The sequence below is a fragment of the Hippoglossus hippoglossus genome, chromosome 1 (assembly GCF_009819705.1).
Source record: "Hippoglossus hippoglossus isolate fHipHip1 chromosome 1, fHipHip1.pri, whole genome shotgun sequence".
Classification (NCBI taxonomy): Eukaryota; Metazoa; Chordata; class Actinopteri; order Pleuronectiformes; family Pleuronectidae; genus Hippoglossus; species Hippoglossus hippoglossus.
The window spans coordinates 30,228,484-30,246,303 of record NC_047151.1 but is presented as its reverse complement, the minus strand read 5'-3'; the positions used below and the strand labels follow the sequence as shown (position 1 = coordinate 30,246,303).

At 47.0% G+C, this 17,820-nt stretch overlaps 3 protein-coding genes across 7 annotated transcripts in view; 2 read left to right on the top strand and 1 right to left on the bottom strand.

Annotated features, from left to right (window-relative positions):
• aplf (aprataxin and PNKP like factor) overlaps positions 1-17,820 on the bottom strand; it is a 60,784-nt gene that overhangs the window by 25,604 nt on the left and 17,360 nt on the right. Inside the window, exons 3-13 of one of the 2 annotated variants that reach the window (XM_034589623.1) lie at positions 16,102-16,105; positions 13,816-13,948; positions 12,908-12,979; positions 11,777-11,940; positions 11,391-11,586; positions 9,913-10,036; positions 9,246-9,367; positions 8,464-8,726; positions 7,846-7,965; positions 7,094-7,140; positions 6,038-6,277 (exon numbers count right to left, since the gene is read on the bottom strand). In XM_034589623.1, coding sequence (XP_034445514.1) covers positions 6,078-6,277; positions 7,094-7,140; positions 7,846-7,965; positions 8,464-8,726; positions 9,246-9,367; positions 9,913-10,036; positions 11,391-11,586; positions 11,777-11,940; positions 12,908-12,979; positions 13,816-13,908 — 1,401 coding nt within the window. In that variant the 5' untranslated portion in view covers positions 13,909-13,948; positions 16,102-16,105 and the 3' untranslated portion in view covers positions 6,038-6,077. Of the gene's footprint in view, positions 1-5,428; positions 6,278-7,093; positions 7,141-7,845; positions 7,966-8,463; positions 8,727-9,245; positions 9,368-9,912; positions 10,037-11,390; positions 11,587-11,776; positions 11,941-12,907; positions 12,980-13,815; positions 13,949-16,101; positions 16,106-17,820 lie in introns of those variants that run through there. The other variant, XM_034589613.1, reaches the window with a different exon arrangement.
• On the top strand, positions 1,556-4,195 carry prokr1a (prokineticin receptor 1a). The gene is made up of 2 exons (XM_034589949.1): positions 1,556-2,002; positions 3,348-4,195. Exons 1-2 carry the CDS (start codon positions 1,575-1,577, stop codon positions 4,045-4,047), a joined length of 1,128 nt encoding a protein of 375 aa, XP_034445840.1. The 5' UTR covers positions 1,556-1,574; the 3' UTR covers positions 4,048-4,195.
• Positions 14,457-17,763, top strand: LOC117764503 (F-box only protein 48). Of its 4 annotated transcripts, none has more exons than XM_034590355.1 (3): positions 14,457-14,572; positions 16,187-16,598; positions 17,373-17,486. In XM_034590355.1, the coding sequence occupies exons 1-2, from the start codon at positions 14,488-14,490 to the stop codon at positions 16,579-16,581; spliced, it is 480 nt and encodes a 159-aa protein (XP_034446246.1). In that variant the 5' UTR covers positions 14,457-14,487; the 3' UTR covers positions 16,582-16,598; positions 17,373-17,486. The 4 variants fall into 4 exon arrangements, with proteins under 4 accessions (XP_034446246.1, XP_034446237.1, XP_034446263.1 ...); XM_034590346.1 differs by having other exon boundaries at positions 14,458-14,572; positions 16,187-16,512; positions 17,373-17,763; XM_034590372.1 differs by having other exon boundaries at positions 14,493-14,572; positions 16,179-16,512; positions 17,373-17,763.

The following is a 17,820-nucleotide window of genomic DNA, read 5'->3' as shown; positions in this document are numbered from 1 at the left end:
CTCTAATGATGAAGCTGCTCTAGACGACATCGTCTTTGCTTCCAGTGAAACATCAGGAACTTGGGAGTGATCTTTGATCCTGATTTGTCCTTTGATTCTCACTTAAAACACATTTCTAGGACCGCCCTCTTCCACTGGTTTAACATCTCAAACATCAGACATGTCCTTTCTCAAAAAGATGCAGAAGAACGAGTCCAGGCCTTTGTTCCATCCAGACGTGATTATTGTAATTCATTATTATCAGGCTCCAGCAGGAAGTCGTTAAAGACTCTGCAGTTTGTCCTAAATGCTGCAGCACGTGTCCTGAAGAGAACCAGGACCAGAGACCACATGTCTCCTGTGTTAGCTTCACTACACTGGCTTCCTGTTACATTTAGAATTTAAAGCCCTCCTCCTCACCTACATTAATAATATGGCAGCATCAAACCTTAAAGAGCTCATCGTACCTTATCACCACTAGAGCCCTGAGCTCCCAGAATTCAGGCTGTCGTCCCTAAAGTCTCTAAAGCAGAGGAGGAGCCAGAGCTTCAGCACCAAGCTCCTCTCCTGTGGAATCATCTCAGCTTCAGTTGTGGAGGCAGACTCCCTCTGTACGTTGAAGATTCAAACCTTCCTTTAGGATAAAGCTTATAGTTAGAGCTGGTCCAGGTTTGTCTTAGACCTGATCTTAGTTAGGCTGCTATAGATCTAGAAGGTCGGGGACACATGACACACGGAGCTTCTCTTTCCAGCTTCTCCTTCCTCTTCTCAATCCTCATCACATCAAAGATATTAATATCTCATCAACACATGTTACTGACTGGACTTCTTCCCCGGAGTCCCTTTGCCTTATCGTCCGCAGATCCACATCGTGGATTATGATGGTGGATCGAGAATCAGAGATCGTGATAATAATGGTGGATCCTTTATCGTGTTGGCATCTGATAGTGGTGGTGGACCACGATCGAGGTGGCAGCTGATGGTGGATCCTGATCTTGATGGTGGATCCTGATCGTGGTGGATCCTGATCGTGGTGGATCCTGATCGTGGACTATGATCACAACAAGTCTGCTTGATATATAATATTTCTCCTCAGATACTCGACCATTACTGACAATAATCCATCAGTTCATTGACCTTCAGCTACAAAGTGTTTATTCTAATCAAAGCTGTAAATACTCTGATCTCTCTGATGTTCTCTGTTCCACGGGACATCTGTTCACTTGTGTCCGTCCTGGGAGACGGGTCCTCACATGTGTCTCTGAGGTTTCTACCTTCTTTACCTGTTAAAGGTTTAAAGGTTAAAGGTGTGTCTCTGAGGGTTAGGGACGTCTCACCTTGTTAAAGCCTTTGAGACAAACTGGGATTTGTGAATATGGGCTATACTAATACAATTTGATTGATTACCCTAACCCTCCAAAGTAAATGTCTAACTCTTAACCTAAACCTAATTCTAACCCTAAAACCAAGTCTTAACCCCCAAACAGTCCATTAAAGGGGGAGTCACCTTTAATCCATATCCGGATCCTTGACTGGGGATAAAATCTTTATTTTCTTGACGTCTACAGATTCTGAACATGTTGACCTGATCCAAAATGGACGCCCCCACCAACAGCAGCTCGGCGTCATCTGACTACTTCCTGGTTGATGGCGGTCTGGACTATGCGGTTCCTCTGGACGAGATCCCGGACACCACGCAGGGCCGAGCCTTCTTCGTGGCCACCGTGGTCATCGCCGTGGTGCTGGTGGGCATCATGCTGGTCTGCGGAGTCGGAAACTGTCTTTTCATCTTTAGCCTCGCTCGCTACAAGCAGCTCAGAAACCTGACCAACCTGCTGATCGCCAACCTGGCGGTGTCGGACGTGCTGGTGGCCGTGGTGTGCTGTCCCTTCCTGCTGGATTACTATGTGGTGAAGCAGCTGTCCTGGGACCACGGCCTGCTGCTCTGCGCCGCCACCAACTACCTGCGCACTGTGTCACTCTACGTGTCCACCAACGCTCTGCTCGCAATCGCCGTGGACAGGTCAGTTCACTGGGGTTCATCCTCTGGGAGCAGGAATATGGTCAGAGTTTAGATTCTGGAACTGTGGACACTTTGTGTAGACTGTGTGGACTGTCCGGAGGGGGCATGGTGCTATCTTTAAAAAGCCCACGATTAAAGAGCCACCAGCTCACGGTTCAAACTGATTCTCGCCACTCAACCACGCATCCGTTGAGAAGCAAACTCTGGTCATTGGCGACTCGGTCCTGAGAACCGTGAGGTCAGCGACACCAGCGACCACAGTCAACTGCAGGGGCCAGAGCAGGGGCCAGAGCAAGCAGGGGCCAGAGCAAGCAGGGGCCAGAGCAAGCAGGGGCCAGAGCAAGCAGGGGCCAGAGTAAGCAGGGGCCAGAGCAAGCAGGGGCCAGAGCAAGCAGGGGCCAGAGCAGGGGCCAGATCCAAACTGCAGCTGCTGGCTAAAGATAAACGTAAATACAGTAAGATCGTAATTCAGCAACGACTCCTGGCTTCGTATGTCGGAGGTCAGTAAAGTTAATGTGGAGTCGGTGTGTGCTTTTGCAAAAACGATGTCGGACTCTCGCTGGCTGTCCAGGTGCTGTCCTGTAAACGGATCTGGGCTTTGCAGATAATTGGCAAACTCTTTGGAGGAAACCTTGTTGGGAGAGACGCGTTCCTCCCACTTGGGATGGAGCAGCTCTCTTATCTAGGAATATTACCCAGTGTATTAAAGGACAACCCAGAGGTGGGACCAGGACGCAGAGCTGCAGTGCACTTCTCTGCGCTCCCTCTGGACCAGTCACACAACCACAACCCATAGAGACTGTGTCTGTCCCCCGTCCCGTTACATTATTTAAATCAAACAATAACAGAGGGAGAATTCCACAAACAAATCTAATACAAATTAACACAACCTCTGTATCAACTCAATCAATCAAATTTTATTTGTCTAGTCCATATTCACAAATCCCAGTTTGTCTCAGAGTCTTTAACAAGGTGAGACGTCCTCTGTCCTTAACCCTCAACAAGAGTCAAACTACTAAAACCTTTAACAGGTAAAGAAGGTAGAAACCTCAGAGACACATGTGAGGATCCGTCTCCCAGGACGGACACAAGTGAACAGATGTCCCGTGGAACAGAGAACATCAGAGAGATCAGAGTATTTACAGCTTTGATTAGAATAAACACTTTGTAGCTGAAGGTCAATGAACTGATGGATTATTGTCAGTAATGGTCGAGTATCTGAGGAGACATATTATATATCAAGCAGACTTGATGTGATCATAGTCCACGATCAGGATCCACCATCAAGACTCTGAGAGAAACCTGCTTCATCGCCCTGACCCACATGAACTCGCTCTGTCTGCAGGTACATGGCGATCCTCCACCCTCTGAGGCCACGTATGAAGCACCAGACGGCGTGCTGTGTGATCCTGACAGTCTGGATCGTACCCGTCTTCATCTCCATCCCCTCCGCCTACATGGCCTCTGAGACAACGTACCCACATGTGGAAGGTGACACCCACAAGACCTTCTGTGCTCAGATCTGGCCGGTGGACCAGCAGGTTTTCTACCGCTCCTACTTCCTTCTCATCTTCGCCCTGGAGTTCATGGGCCCCGTGACCGTCATGGTCGTCTGCCACATCCAGATCTCCAGGGAGCTGTGGTTTAAGGACGTTCCGGGTTTTCAGACGGAGCAGATCCGGAAGAGGCTCCAGAGGCGTCGAAGGACAGTGGTGATGCTGATTCTGGTCCTGGTCGCCTACGTCCTCTGCTGGGCGCCGTACTACGGCTTCACCCTGCTGCGGGACTTTTACCCCTCCCTCATCTCCAGGGACAGGAACTCCCTGGTGGCCTTCTACATCATTGAGTGCATCGCCATGAGCAACGGGGTCATCAACACCCTCTGCTTCGTGAGTGTCCGAAACAACACCAAGCGCCTGAGGAAGGCAGGCAAGTTCCCGCTGAGGCTGGTGACCTACGTGACTGCCAAGTCTGTGGAGGAAGGGGAGGCACGGACGTCCTCCCTCCGAGTGACGGAGGACGTAGAGGGGGCTCGGCTGAGGTAGAGCTCAAACATCTGACGGATCAGCTGCAGCTCTACAACTTGTGGAATGAGACACACCACAGGAACCAGAAACTACAAGAACCAAGAACCTTTGGAGAAAATCAGGGACTGAACCTAAACCTGTCACACAGAAAGTTCATTTCGTAGAATGACTTCCTGTGGGACAGTTTCATGAATTAAAACAGTTCCAGACGTGTCAGGGCCGCATGTCGAAGCTGATTGGTCGAACACTGAGACCGTTCATTATTTGTTTGGATGTAAAAATCTTCTTCAGCACAAACGAGACACTGATGTGAAAAAAACTGCTTTATTTAAAAAAGTTAAAGTACAAGATAAAGACCTCCCAGAGTGCATTGCTCTGAGGATCAGTTCTGGACGCCATAGTTCAGACTCATCTTCGATCATAAACTCCTCCATGTTAGCAGATGGGACATGGACCAAACAAAACGATCTAACTAGACGTTGCATTTCAGCTCGTTCTTATCCCACAGATGTTTGTTCAAGTGTTTCTGATCAGTTTGGTTTGAATCAGTTATTTGATGATATAAAAACGTGTCTTGATATTAAACCACCGTGGAGACTAAATGAATTGCCTCCATTTTTTCTGTCCAGCAACAGAAAACGATTTTGTTCACGATCGAAACACCTGATGTGTATTTATGTATAAACTGATGACGTGAACTGTTCCCTGGAGCCGAAATGAACAAATGATAATAACATATTGAGAGATATCACTGATACGTTATGATTGAGAGCTGAGACTAACTCGTGATTGGTCGAGTCACCTGAACTTTCTTTAGCAGCTGATAATAAGAATCAAAGAGTTGAAGGACTGATACTCGTCTTCAGTGAGAGCAGAGCTGCATGTTGACGTCTGAATTCTCTTTCAGATGTGAAACTAAAGAACCATAGAAAAGGTTTGAGGACGGAGGCGTCGCTCTGACGCAGCATCATGTTTTGATGTGACAAAGATTCTGAGGAGACTTGTGATTTTACTGTTTTATGGAAGAAAAGGTCTGAAAAGACAGAATCAGTGCGTTGCTCTGATGAAACCTGACGTCAACTCTGTAGGTGAACCTCAGGTTGCTAAAGTCAGGATGACTCCTGCATACAACACGTGGCCAGAAGTGTGTGGACTCTGTTAGTGCTCTAGAGCGGAACTCATTGCACTGAGGAATCGATTACCTTCTCCCTCGGGTGTTTCAGTTCATCACAGCAGCGTAACTGGACTGTCCCATTTCAAATGGTTCCTTCCACATGACCTGTGTGTGAGTGTGTTTTCTCTCTTTCAACCGGAATCATTACAACCAGTTGTTTTGCTTTCGGTTGCCATGACGACACGGCGTACAGCTCGTTTTAAACGTTGACAACAGGACGCGACTTGAAAGAAAGAAGTCAGAAATGTTGTGAGACGATGTGAGCAAACAGACGAGAGGCGGCAGCGGAGTCGACACGGAGGTGCCGACGGCCTCATGTTCCTGACGAGCGTTTATTAAACCAGGAGGACGATCGATCAGAGACCTTTTCTCTCAGCAGCTCCACGAGCCCAGTCTTTGAAGACGATTGGACTTTAAGACGTGTATTTGTCTCTTCTGTTCTCTATCACACTATAAAAACTTTTTGTGAAACATCTTTTCAGTTTCAGAGTTGATTTATTTATTTTTTGATGTTACGATCATCTCAGGCTCCGTCCACACTGACACTTGTAAGTGTTAAAACTCGTCACTGTTGCTATGGTTACGCCTGGTGGAGTTTTCCAGCCTCTGAATCAGAGACTGGAAACTAATCTTGTTTTATTTTACTCTTGTGTTTGAGTCTGAACAGAAACTGAGACTTTAGTAAACAATGACACGTTCTCTTCCTGATTGGTTCTCATCAGTCACATGACTCGACGACCAGCGGTGAACACAAAGCGTCGCTAACACTTCCTGTCAGTAACAGTTCCACCTCGTGTTGTTACATCGTGACGTCACATTAATAGTCTGACGGCTGAAAAATGACACAAAGAAAAAAACTGGAGGAAGTTGGGTTCTACTTCCTCCTCTTCAGAAACACCTGAGCTTCTTTCTGCAGTCTGTTGACGTCCTCTTTGCTGCTGTCATCCGAGTCCGGAGGGATGTAGTCTGAGTCTTGGCCCACGTCTTCGCTGTCGTCGTCGATGAAGCTGTCGTCGTACTCGTCTTCATCTTCGTCATCGACTGGGCTCTTCATGGGGACAGTTTGTGATCGAGCTGCAGAGACGTGTTGACATTATGTGAGGAAACTGTGACCAGAACATTCTGTAAGGTATTTCTACGATCTTTGATGAGCTGGTTCACTCATCAGCAACTGAGCCGTGTTCAGGCGTCCACATACTTTTATCATGTGCTGAAAGCTGCAGAGACACACATGTTGTGACGTGACGTGTAGTGACGTGTGACGTGTGTAGTGACGTGTGACATGTGAGGTGACATGTGTAGTGACGTGTGACGTGTGTAGTGACGTGTGACATGTGAGGTGACATGTGTAGTGACGTGTGATGTGACATGTGTAGTGACGTGTGACGTGTGTAGTGACGTGTGACGTGTGTAGTGACGTGTGACATGTGAGGTGACATGTGTAGTGACGTGTGATGTGACATGTGTAGTGACGTGTGACGTGTGTAGTGACGTGTGACGTGTGTAGTGACGTGTGACATGTGAGGTGACATGTGTAGTGACGTGTGATGTGACATGTGTAGTGACGTGTGACGTGTGTAGTGACGTGTGACGTGTGTAGTGACGTGTGACATGTGAGGTGACATGTGTAGTGACGTGTGACGTGTGTAGTGACGTGTGACATGTGAGGTGACATGTGTAGTGACGTGTGATGTGACATGTGTAGTGACGTGTGACGTGTGTAGTGACGTGTGACGTGTGTAGTGACGTGTGACATGTGAGGTGACATGTGTAGTGACGTGTGACGTGTGTAGTGACGTGTGACATGTGAGGTGACATGTGTAGTGACGTGTGATGTGACATGTGTAGTGACGTGTGACGTGTGACATGTGACGTGTAAAAGCAGCTCACCTGCTCTCTTTGTGTGTTTGTATTCTTTCCTGTGAAGAGGATTTTTCCTGTGAGAGAAACACAGTGAGATTATCCACAGATTATGATCAGACTCACATAGACAGTGTAATGGAACTTTCTGTATGTGGTCACATCCTGTCTGTGTGTGTCTGTCTGTGTGTGTCTGTGTGTGTCTGTGTGTGACACAGAGACAGAACATGACCTGAATTACTCCACAGCTGCTGTTTGACACAATTATAATAATTATTAGTAATTATGTAGCTCTGTGAAAACGCTGACAGATGGTGAGGACGTGCGCTGGCGGCACCACGGTGCGACAGCGTCGGTCCAAACCACGTACAGTTAGCTTAGCTTAAAGACTGGAGACAGGTGGAAACAGCTAGCCTAGCTCTGTCCAAACAAAATCCACCAACCAGCAGCTAAAGATCATGAATTAACTTGTTACATCTCGTCAAATCTGCAGTGAAACAGACGTCACAAGTTTGATTCCTCGTGTTCACGAGTGTCTGGTAAAAATGTGACGTGTGACGTCACATCAACTGTCGTGGATTTTGATTGGTCGTTTACAGTAGCCAAATGCTCTGAATGTGCGTCACGCCCCCCTGTGGTCAACATGGAAAGTCATGATGACAGCCTGCACCTCCGCCTGCAACAGCGTGGGTCCCTGTGGGCCGGTCATCAGGTTTCCCATCATGCCTTTCAACCAATGCCTGTCATCTGGCAGGTACAACAACAGCGCTGCGATGTCTGACCTGTAGCAGTCTGTGCCGTAGGGGCACTCGGGTCGGTCCACCTCCTCCTCGTTCTCCTCCTCCTCCTCGAAGTCACTGTCACCGGGGTGACTGCACTCCTGGAAATGAACGGGGTTCTTCCTGGAGAAACAAACGTGTGGATAAGAGGTTTTCAGTCTCTCACACAAGCTGCGTCGTCTTAAAGACAAACAGTTGATCCTGAAACTAAAAACACAGATTCCAGCAGCAGGTCATCTGAAAATGTCCCTGAATGTGGGACATGAAGTCTGCAGTCACATGATGAAATACAACAAAGAATAAGTGAAAAACATTTCTCTCAAAGAAATTAGGAGCTCGTTCCAGGAGGCCTCGTCTCCATCGTCTCTAGCTACTCTGAAAACCTTCGATTTTCAAAAGCGTGGAAGCTTCTGTGAGAGAAACGGACTGAAACTCCAGAAGCGACGCGAAAGAAGCTGGCGAGAAACAACCAGGAACAGCTGTGTAGACGAGTCACTAGACGTAGGGACTCACATTTACATAATATATGAAGCTTGTTGTCATCCTTTAACTTCCTCTTTTTAAGTTCGGCTGCTGCTGCGGAGGAGGAGGAGGAGGAGGAGGAGGAGGAGGTGAACTCACCTGTAGCAGTCCTTCCCGAATGGACACGGCGTTCTGAGCCGAGCAGAGACAGACGAGGATCGTTTAGTCCCCTGTTCTTCTTTCGACTTCCTGTCCTCCTTCTTGGATTCAGTGACGTCAGGTGCCTGTGTCGTGGCGGTGGTGACCGCCGTGGATGTCTCTCCTCCTTTTCCCTCCTCTCCCACCTCCATGGCGACGCTGTCAGACTCGCCGCTGGTCTCAGTGCTGCTGGAGCCACGCTGATGACGGACTGTGGCAACATCCTGAAAGTCGACAAAAATCAACACACGGGTCTGAAGACCTAAATATTTACAGTATTCATTACAATGGAATCTAATTAATTCATCTTAGAGTCCGAGTCAAAATCTGAGGAAATTCTCAAAGGCCCGAGACATCACGTTGAAGAGGTTAAGTGAGGTCACGTGGACTTTTGACCAGTTCCTTTTTGAGTCCAAGTGACCGAGACAGAGGAACTACCTGAAAACATAAGGCTGTTTCAGAGAAGTAAAAACTTAGATCACAGAGATTCATTTATGATAAAAAGCAGCAAATCTTTACATCTGAGAAGCTGCAACTGGAAAATGGTTCTTATTTTACTTTAGTAAAATTATTCATTAACTTTCCAAATATTCATTAAAAGTTTCCACATCAATGAGTAAACAGTCTGTACGTTTATTTCTAAATGCTAAGCTAACGGCTAACAACCCTGAGACGTTTATTCAGGACATGAAAATGTAGAGCAGTCGAGCTGAATTCATTTGAACTCAATCTTCATCACTCACCTTCCTCCTCCTCTTCCTAGGATGCTCCTCCCCCTCCTCACTAAGCCCCGCCTCCTCAGGTGAGTGGGCTACAGTGGGCGTGGTCAATTTGGGTGCTTTACTTCTCTTAACGGACGACTGAACTAAAAGAGACGGAAGAGAAATTTAACATCAATGTTTTTATATAAACAAAAAGATTTTAACCGTAACTAATTTGAAGAAATTCCCTCAAGGTATTCTTGAGACACCGTGTTCACAACAACCTGAGAACATAACGCCTCCGGCCACTAGGTGTCGCTGGTGCAGAGGCACAGTTGTTTTCTGGTGGTTGTTGCTGCTGTTGAGCAGTTTTACATGTGAAAATAAAACTGCTCAGAAAGAAAAGGAGCTTGATCGATGAACTTAAGATTTTTCCGCACCAGTGACATCTAGTGGCTGGAGGCATTCATTTTCTAATCTTCCATCTGTCTTGTAAACACATTATCTGACGAACTTCTCGAGGGAATTTCTTTCAATTCGGTTCAAATGTTCACTTGGACTCAAAGATGAACTAATTAGATGTCAGTGGGCAAAGGTCATGTGACCTTTTAGGTAGACTGAAGCTGCTCTGATTGGTGGAGACAAACAACCACAGATGATTGTGATTCTTTGCAGTCATGTGACAGACACGGGGGGGGGGGGGTGGTACCTTTGGGACTGGAGGACGAAATGGGAGCGACAGCTGCCGTCATCCACGCAGGTAAAACTCTCTTCTTCATCACAGGCACAGCACAGCGATCATCCTCCTCTTCCTTTGGAAGCGTGAAGTCTTCCTGTGTGAAACAAGAGAAAACACAGCTCTCTGATTGGCCGCCTGCAGGTTTGCTCCAGCCTGTGATTGGTTGGAGTACACTGATTCCAGTTCAGACACATCCACTGACTGATTATCGTTTATATTCATTAATATATTTGAGTTTTGAAATCTAAGTCTCTGGGAAACCTTCAGACATTTTACACAATAAACCATGAATCCAATAAATAATCCAAAAATGAATCAATACTGTTTAAACTTAAAGCCTAGAATTTATGTAACTGGAGACTTTAAAGATGTCATTTAGAGACTCGTGATATGAATCAGCCCTCGACGAGTGGTGAGCGGAGGAGGGGCGTGAATTCATGATGAAAAATATCCAGTTGAATGAGAAAAGACGAAGAGATCAAAAGGTCAGAATCGATGTGTTGACTGAAAATGACATCACAAGTCAGAGGACATGAGCTCGTTTTGCTTCTCAGGACAATGTGCTGATCCTGTCTGTCCAGTTTTTAACATTAAATCATCAGTCTGATGTTTAGTGTGAACATGAGAAAGTTTCCTCCTTCACTCCCTGAGCGTCTGTTCTCTGTGACTCTGCTGAGTGGGTTCCATCTCCTGTGAGAAGAACTGACTGAGAGTCAGCTTCAACTGTCACAACCAGCTGCAGCTGAAGAGTGAAGCTGAACTGAGATCAGTTAGAAACACTGAAGTTATTAAAAACCAGAGTTTATCTCCAAGATTCAGCAGGAAACTGTTAAAACATGAAGAATTCTGAACAGTTTGGTGGATTTGTTACAGCTGCAGCTCTTCAGGGTCAGGAAGCAGAGGATCATGGGTAATATCCAGAGGGACGACTCAGTCAACTGATTATCTTTGTTTTTTCTACACATGAAACCACTTCTTCACTAAGAGACCAACGGAATCAATCACCACATGTGGCTGCAGGGGGCGCTGTTGTTCAGTAACTGTTACAGTGTTGCTTTAAAGATCGAAGCAGCTCTGAACTGAAATGAGACGTCTGATCTTCAGAGGGTTAGGGTTAGGGTTTGCATCAGCAGCTTGTCGCCTAGCAACAGAGCTGTAGTTAGACACAAGGAGAACGTTTTATTGGTTCTTGGTTTTTAACATGTGAACCGTTCCATTAGAAGCCTGATGTTTGAACGTGTAAACGATGTATGTATAATACGTATGTTGGCCTGAGAGGCGTCGGCCTGTTGGAGCCTTCGTTAGATAGAAGGTCACATTTGAAGGAGCTTTTGAAACGGGAGTCGAGTCGCTGCTGAATTTTAAATCATCTAAACGATTAAATATTCATGATCTAGTTTCCTGCTCGTTTCCTGCTTCTCTGGTGATTTAGTTTTGAGTCATTGAACCTGATGTAAACGTCTGGGACCCTCCTCCTCCTCCTCCTCCTCCTCCTCATTGGACAGAGCTGCCGACGTTGGCTCCTCGTGAGGCGGAGTCTGTCCACGGCCGAGTCTGATTGGACGAGGCGGCTCCACATCTGGCTCAGGAGAAGTGGGACGTTCCTCCTCTTCTTTTTTTTCTTCTTCAAACGTCTGACTGTTTCTACAGGAAGTGACAAATTAAAAAGGACAGTTTGAAAACTCTGCTGCTGCTCAGTATGAATTTGACATCAATCAATCACAGGTTCCAGGAACTCAGAGATAAAACACGAGTCAGCACGGAGCACACAGATATGAGATCCCACGGTGCAGAGCAGGAGACTCCTCTCACATCTCTCCTGACATGTGAATACCTGGGAGTGTGCTCTCCTGCGCCCACAGCCAGCACCTTGTAGATGAACTGCCCCGGCAGCAGAGACAACAAGTCTCCGTCCTGAAGAGGGAACCAGGAACCTCTTCTCAGAGGTCGAGGGTCGTCAGTGAGGGACGACTGAATGAAGCACGGGTTCACGTGCATCTAGAGATGGAAGCAGAGGATTAACCAGTGAACTTCAGGTGGGTCCAAACTGAAACTATTATTCAAAATGTTTTATTCTTTCTGTTATATCACATGTTTTATATCACACGTTTGTGTTTGTTCAATGATATGAAGCAAATAACGTTGATTAACTCATGACCACAGCTCACGTCCACCAAGGGCTGAAGGGTTAGGTGAGGGATCAAACATGTGACGTCCGTTAAAGACTTAATACACTGGTCAGGAGCACACACTGTAAATAAAGATGGACGACATGACGGCTCCTCTAAAGTGAAGCCAAATCATCTGGATCGCCCCCTGGTGGTTGGCTGCAGTGTAGAGCATAACCCTGCTTCCTGCATGTTAGCAGATGGGACATGGACCAAACTAAAACATCAAAGTAGACGTTATATTAATGTTTTTCAAAGATGGTTTCTGTCATTTTAGGTAAAGTTCTCCGATATCTTCCTACGAGGTGCATTCGCGGACTGTCAGACGTGCTAACGTCCGCTAGCTTAGCCACTTCTGGTGGACTTTTAGGCTTAAAGGTCCTCGTTTCAAGTTGAATATGAATGTTGGGGCTTGTGGACACTTTACATCTGAAGCTTTGGTTACTAGTTACTTCAATTGTATTGGATTCTGCTGCTACAAAGTTGACTTCTAAGACTCCAAAAGTGTTTGTGGACTCAAATGACGGAAAGAGAAGCTCTGTGAACCTGAACTGATTCATGAACCTGGAGCAACTCTTGATGAAGAGAGTGTGAATCTCAGATCGTATAAATAGACACCAGGGGGCGATCTAGACAATTTGGCTTCTCTTTCGGGAGCCGTCGGTCACTAATCACAAGGTCGGGGGTTTAATCCCTGACTCCACATGTCCACGTGCACTTGAAGTACTGAATCTCCCTGATGGTCCATCAGTGTGTGAATGAACGAGTGAGGGACGGTTTCAGTTCTTTTCACTCACAGGTTTGATCTGCAGCTGACCGCTCAGGTTCTGCAGCAGCCCGTGACGTCTGGACACTCTCTGATCACTGACCTGGGACAACGTGGGGACAAAGCAGGAGACCACTTTCAGCACATGTTAGTTTGAGGGACCAAATTAAAAGATCAGCGTGTTGACTGTTACAGTCGATATTAATGGTGATGTTCAATGTCCTGTGAAAAATATAAACACAAAATATTCATTTTAAAACCTTTATTAAAATGTAATTAAAACAATTCTTTTGCTATTTAAACAGTTTAAATTCGTTTTCTGTCAACTGACAGGTTTTTTGAAGCTCCATGAGCTGAAGACCTGACATGTTCCTGACATGTTCCTGACACGTTCCTGACACGTTCCTGACGTGTTCCTGACATGTTCCTGTCGGACAGTAAATGTGGGGCGGGGGTGTCGTGGGGGCCGACATCAGATTTGACCCCGGGTCCTTCAAGGGTTGAGATCAAACACTCAACTGCTCCTGACAAACCTCAGACAAGGCTCCTAACCAGAGGGGGTCGGCCCAAACCTGTGGAACCTTCCACTTCACGAGATCGGCTCCGTCTTTAACACACTTTAAATCACTACTAACAACACGCCTGTTGTCCCAGGCGTCCTCCTCGAGTTGGGTACGTTTTCATCTCCGCTGATTTTATTTATCTTATTGTATATCTTATATTTTATTTTTAGGTTTTACTGCCCTGTTGTTGTACCATTACACTTGTGAAGCACTTTGGTCAACAAAGTTGTTTTAAATGTGTTAAGTAAATATATCAAAGTGACACTGACACGGGTTAATCCGGTCATACCCAGGTAGGACAGGTGACATGTGACCTTTAGGTGAACCACACAATCCATTGATGTCCCAGTTAAAGTAAACCACAGAGGACACTCACTCCCAGTAAGGGGCCCCTGCCCAGCACCGTCTCCCCCGGCGGCAGGTGCACCGGGGCCCCGCCGTCCACCGGGGCCAGGTCGAAGCCGGACATGTGGTCAGCTTCCGCCCGGGTCACTGGGTCACTGGAGGCGCTGGTTAGAAAACACACAACAACACTGAGACTGGGAACACGTGGACAGGAAGGTTCAGCTGACGTCACAGAGGAGAAAGCCCCGCGAAAACAGATATAAACAAACACAAACAAACAAACATCCAACACTCCTCCGGCGGCACCAACACTTCCGGGACGCAGCAGCGCATGCGCACTAGAGCAGAAAGCAGGTGTGACGCGGTCCTGTAGATTCACATCCGCAGATTCACCAAACTCCGCCTGAATCACTTCCTATTAAATGTTTCTTTTTAATGTAGAAAATATTTGCGTTAATAACTAAATTTCAGGAGAGTTTATTGATGACTACATTACATTCTATAATTAAATAAACACTTAATAAACAGGAAACGACTTTTACACTCAGAAACCCATTCGGATTATTTCAAATGTTATTGTTTATTAGCTAAATATTGTTGTGTGTTTTAAATGTAGCAGCAATCTGCAGAGAAAAACGTTATTGATTTTATTATAGACAAAACGTTAAAGTGTTTTTTCATTGCTGGGGGTCGCCCTGTGCGCATGCGTGTTTCACCCGGTGACGTGTGTAAACAACCGTTGAGACATTTAAACTTTCAGCTGTCAGACACCGAGGGGCCGCGTCACGGTAAGAGGACACCGTCAACACGGGACAGTGGGACACTGGTAGCACGAGACCCTGTTAGCACGGGACAGCAGGACACTGTTAGCACGAGACCCTGTTAGCACGGGACACTGTTAGCAAGAGACACTGTTAGCACGAGACACTGTTAGCACGGGACAGCAGGACACTGTTAGCACGAGACACTGTTAGCAAGAGACACTGTTAGCAAGAGACACTGTTAGCACGAGACACTGTTAGCAAGAGACACTGTTAGCACGGGACACTGTTGGCAAGAGACACTGTTAGCAAGAGACACTGTTAGCACGGGACACTGTTAGCAAGAGACACTGTTAGCAAGAGACACTGTTAGCACGGGACACTGTTAGCAAGAGACACTGGTAGCACGAGACACTGTTAGCACGAGACCCTGTTAGCACGGGACAGCAGGACACTGGTAGCACGAGACACTGTTAGCAAGAGACACTGTTAGCAGGAGACACTGTTAGCACGAGACACTGTTAGCACGAGACACTGTTAGCAAGAGACACTGTTAGCACGAGGCACTGTTAGCAAGAGACACTGTTAGCACGAGACACTGTTAGCACGAGACACTGTTAGCACGAGACACTGTTAGCAGGAGACACTGTTAGCACGAGACACTGTTAGCAAGAGACAGCGGGACACTGTTAGCACGAGACACTGTTAGCACGAGACACTGTTAGCACGAGACACTGTTAGCACGAGACACTGTTAGCAGGAGACACTGTTAGCACGAGACACTGTTAGCAAGAGACAGCGGGACACTGTTAGCACGAGACACTGTTAGCAAGAGACAGCGGGACACTGTTAGCACGAGACACTGTTAGCAAGAGACAGCGGGACACTGTTAGCACGAGACACTGTTAGCAAGAGACAGCGGGACACTGTTAGCACGAGACACTGTTAGCAAGAGACAGCGGGACACTGTTAGCAAGAGACAGTGGGACACTGTTAGCACGAGACACTGTTAGCAAGAGACAGCGGGACACTGTTAGCACGAGACACTGTTAGCAAGAGACAGCGGGACACTGTTAGCACGAGACACTGTTAGCAAGAGACAGCGGGACACTGTTAGCACGAGACACTGTTAGCAAGAGACAGCGGGACACTGTTAGCAAGAGACAGTGGGACACTGTTAGCACGAGACACTGTTAGCAAGAGACAGCGGGACACTGTTAGCAAGAGACAGTGGGACACTGTTAGCACGAGACACTGTTAGCAAGAGACAGTGGGACACTGTTAGCACGAGACACTGTTGGCACGAGACACTGTTGGCACGAGACACTGTTAGCAAGAGACAGCGGGACACTGTTAGCACGAGACACTGTTAGCAAGAGACAGCGGGACACTGTTAGCAAGAGACAGTGGGACACTGTTAGCACGAGACACTGTTAGCAAGAGACAGCGGGACACTGTTAGCACGAGACACTGTTGGCACGAGACACTGTTGGCACGAGACACTGTTAGCAAGAGACAGCGGGACACTGTTAGCACGAGACAGTGTGTCCTTGAACCTTTCTCTGATATTCTGCTGGGACCAGGACTTTGACAGAAGCTGTTCCCTGTATCATCACATATTTGTCTTCTCTAACCTTTCAGGTGGTTTCAAACTGTTGGACTCTATTATGCAGCATGAGCCCACAAGGACGTCCTCCGTGGTCCTCCTCCGTGGAAGAGGACCGTCTCTGACATCCACCAGGAAGACCGAGCCTCCGAACTTTGCAGAAACTCTGCCAACAGAGATGAGCGTGAGGATTTTCGGCGAGTTGGACCCGGAGAGTCTGGTCAGCGCGTCGTGCGCCTGCAAACTGTGGCACGACCTCATCGAGGAGAGCGAGCAGCTGTGGAGGAGTCAGTGTCTGCTGGTCCGAGCCGTCTGTCAGCGGGAGGTGGACAGCGACCGGAGACACGGGCTGTCCTGGAAGGTTGGTGGACGGTGCCGTGGACGGTGCCGTGGGAAGCGGGTGCTGTTGGAAAGGGCAGACAAACCATAAGATGTCTAAAAACAGATGTATAAATATAATAGTCTTTAAACTTTCAAAATAATTGTTCTGTTCTTATTTACTTACAAAGATATTATTACCTGGGGAAGTTTTTAGAAATAATTAAAAACGGAATAATTCTTATATATAAATAATGCAATGCATCATGGTATACGGGACTTGGTGTCAGTGGCGCTGACCAGCCGGTTCGACCGAGACAGTTTGACCCTAGCAGCGGCCCGGGAGCGGTCAGTGTCAGCAGGAGGAGCAGCTTCCCAAGGAGCTGGACACACTGTCCCGATGTGGCGCAGTGAAAGATGTAGCATCATGTCTATCAAAGCTCCATCCTCAAACGAGAGCTCTGTTTACGGAGCCTGAAAACTCATCCAACTGTGTCTGTGTTTACCTTCATCAGTGGCTTCCTCAGAGCGACCCTTCTCCAACTTGTGGTGATTAACAACATGGCCACGGTCCAACATGACGCAAAAGAGACTTGATGAATGTTCACACAGACATTTTGAGCTCTTTAGACATTAGTGACCTAATGAGACTTCATCTCCGCAACCACGGAGCGCCAACTTAGATCCTCTCCCCACGGCCCTGTTGGTGGATGCCAAAAAGGAAAAGCAGAACAAATAGAAACATTTAGTTTCTTTGTGCTTGTGGTGACCTTTCAGCTCCTTCACATGGAGGCTCGGGCCCAGTCCGCCTCTTTTTCCTCTGCTCATTAAAAATGTTCCTATCTATAAAAAGATGAGCATATCAGTCCCGTCCTCTGATTGGCTGCGGTTTCCTCTCTGCAGGTGACGTTGGTGAGGAACTACACTCGCAGCTGCGTGAAGAGAGATTGGCTGAGAGGAAGATACAGTCACGTGAGGTCAGCGGAGGAGCTGAGCGGCAGGAGAATGACGCCGCTCGACGCTGAGACGTGGGGAGAGATCCTGGAGGCGGAGTTAGACAGATGACGTTTTCTAAGGAACGCACCACGACTTCAGAGGGGCCGATCTTCGTTGTATATTTTGTATTTTTATCAGACAAACAGTTGGACATGTTTTTTTACTTTTTTAAGAAAAAGAATCATGTAGAAAGAGAATGAATCAAATGGAACAGAAACTTTATTGGTGAATTGTTTTTTTCAGCTGTTTCATTGCTTTGATGTAAATATGTAATAAATCTCATCTTTGTGAAACTCATGAAGCAGATTATTAATGATGCAGATTATTAATGAAGCAGATTATCATATGAAGTCGT

Excerpts from the sequence above, each read along its gene's own strand:
- prokr1a (XM_034589949.1), top strand. The coding sequence starts at position 1,575 with ATGGACGCCCCCACCAACAGCAGCTCGGCGTCATCTGACTACTTCCTG. Across the intron at positions 2,003-3,347 it reads CTCGCAATCGCCGTGGACAG|GTACATGGCGATCCTCCACC; the intron begins GTCAGTTCACTG and ends CTCTGTCTGCAG.
- LOC117764503 (XM_034590346.1), top strand. The coding sequence starts at position 14,488 with ATGCGTGTTTCACCCGGTGACGTGTGTAAACAACCGTTGAGACATTTA. Across the intron at positions 14,573-16,186 it reads CACCGAGGGGCCGCGTCACG|GTGGTTTCAAACTGTTGGAC; the intron begins GTAAGAGGACAC and ends CTAACCTTTCAG. Across the intron at positions 16,513-17,372 it reads GACACGGGCTGTCCTGGAAG|GTGACGTTGGTGAGGAACTA; the intron begins GTTGGTGGACGG and ends TCCTCTCTGCAG.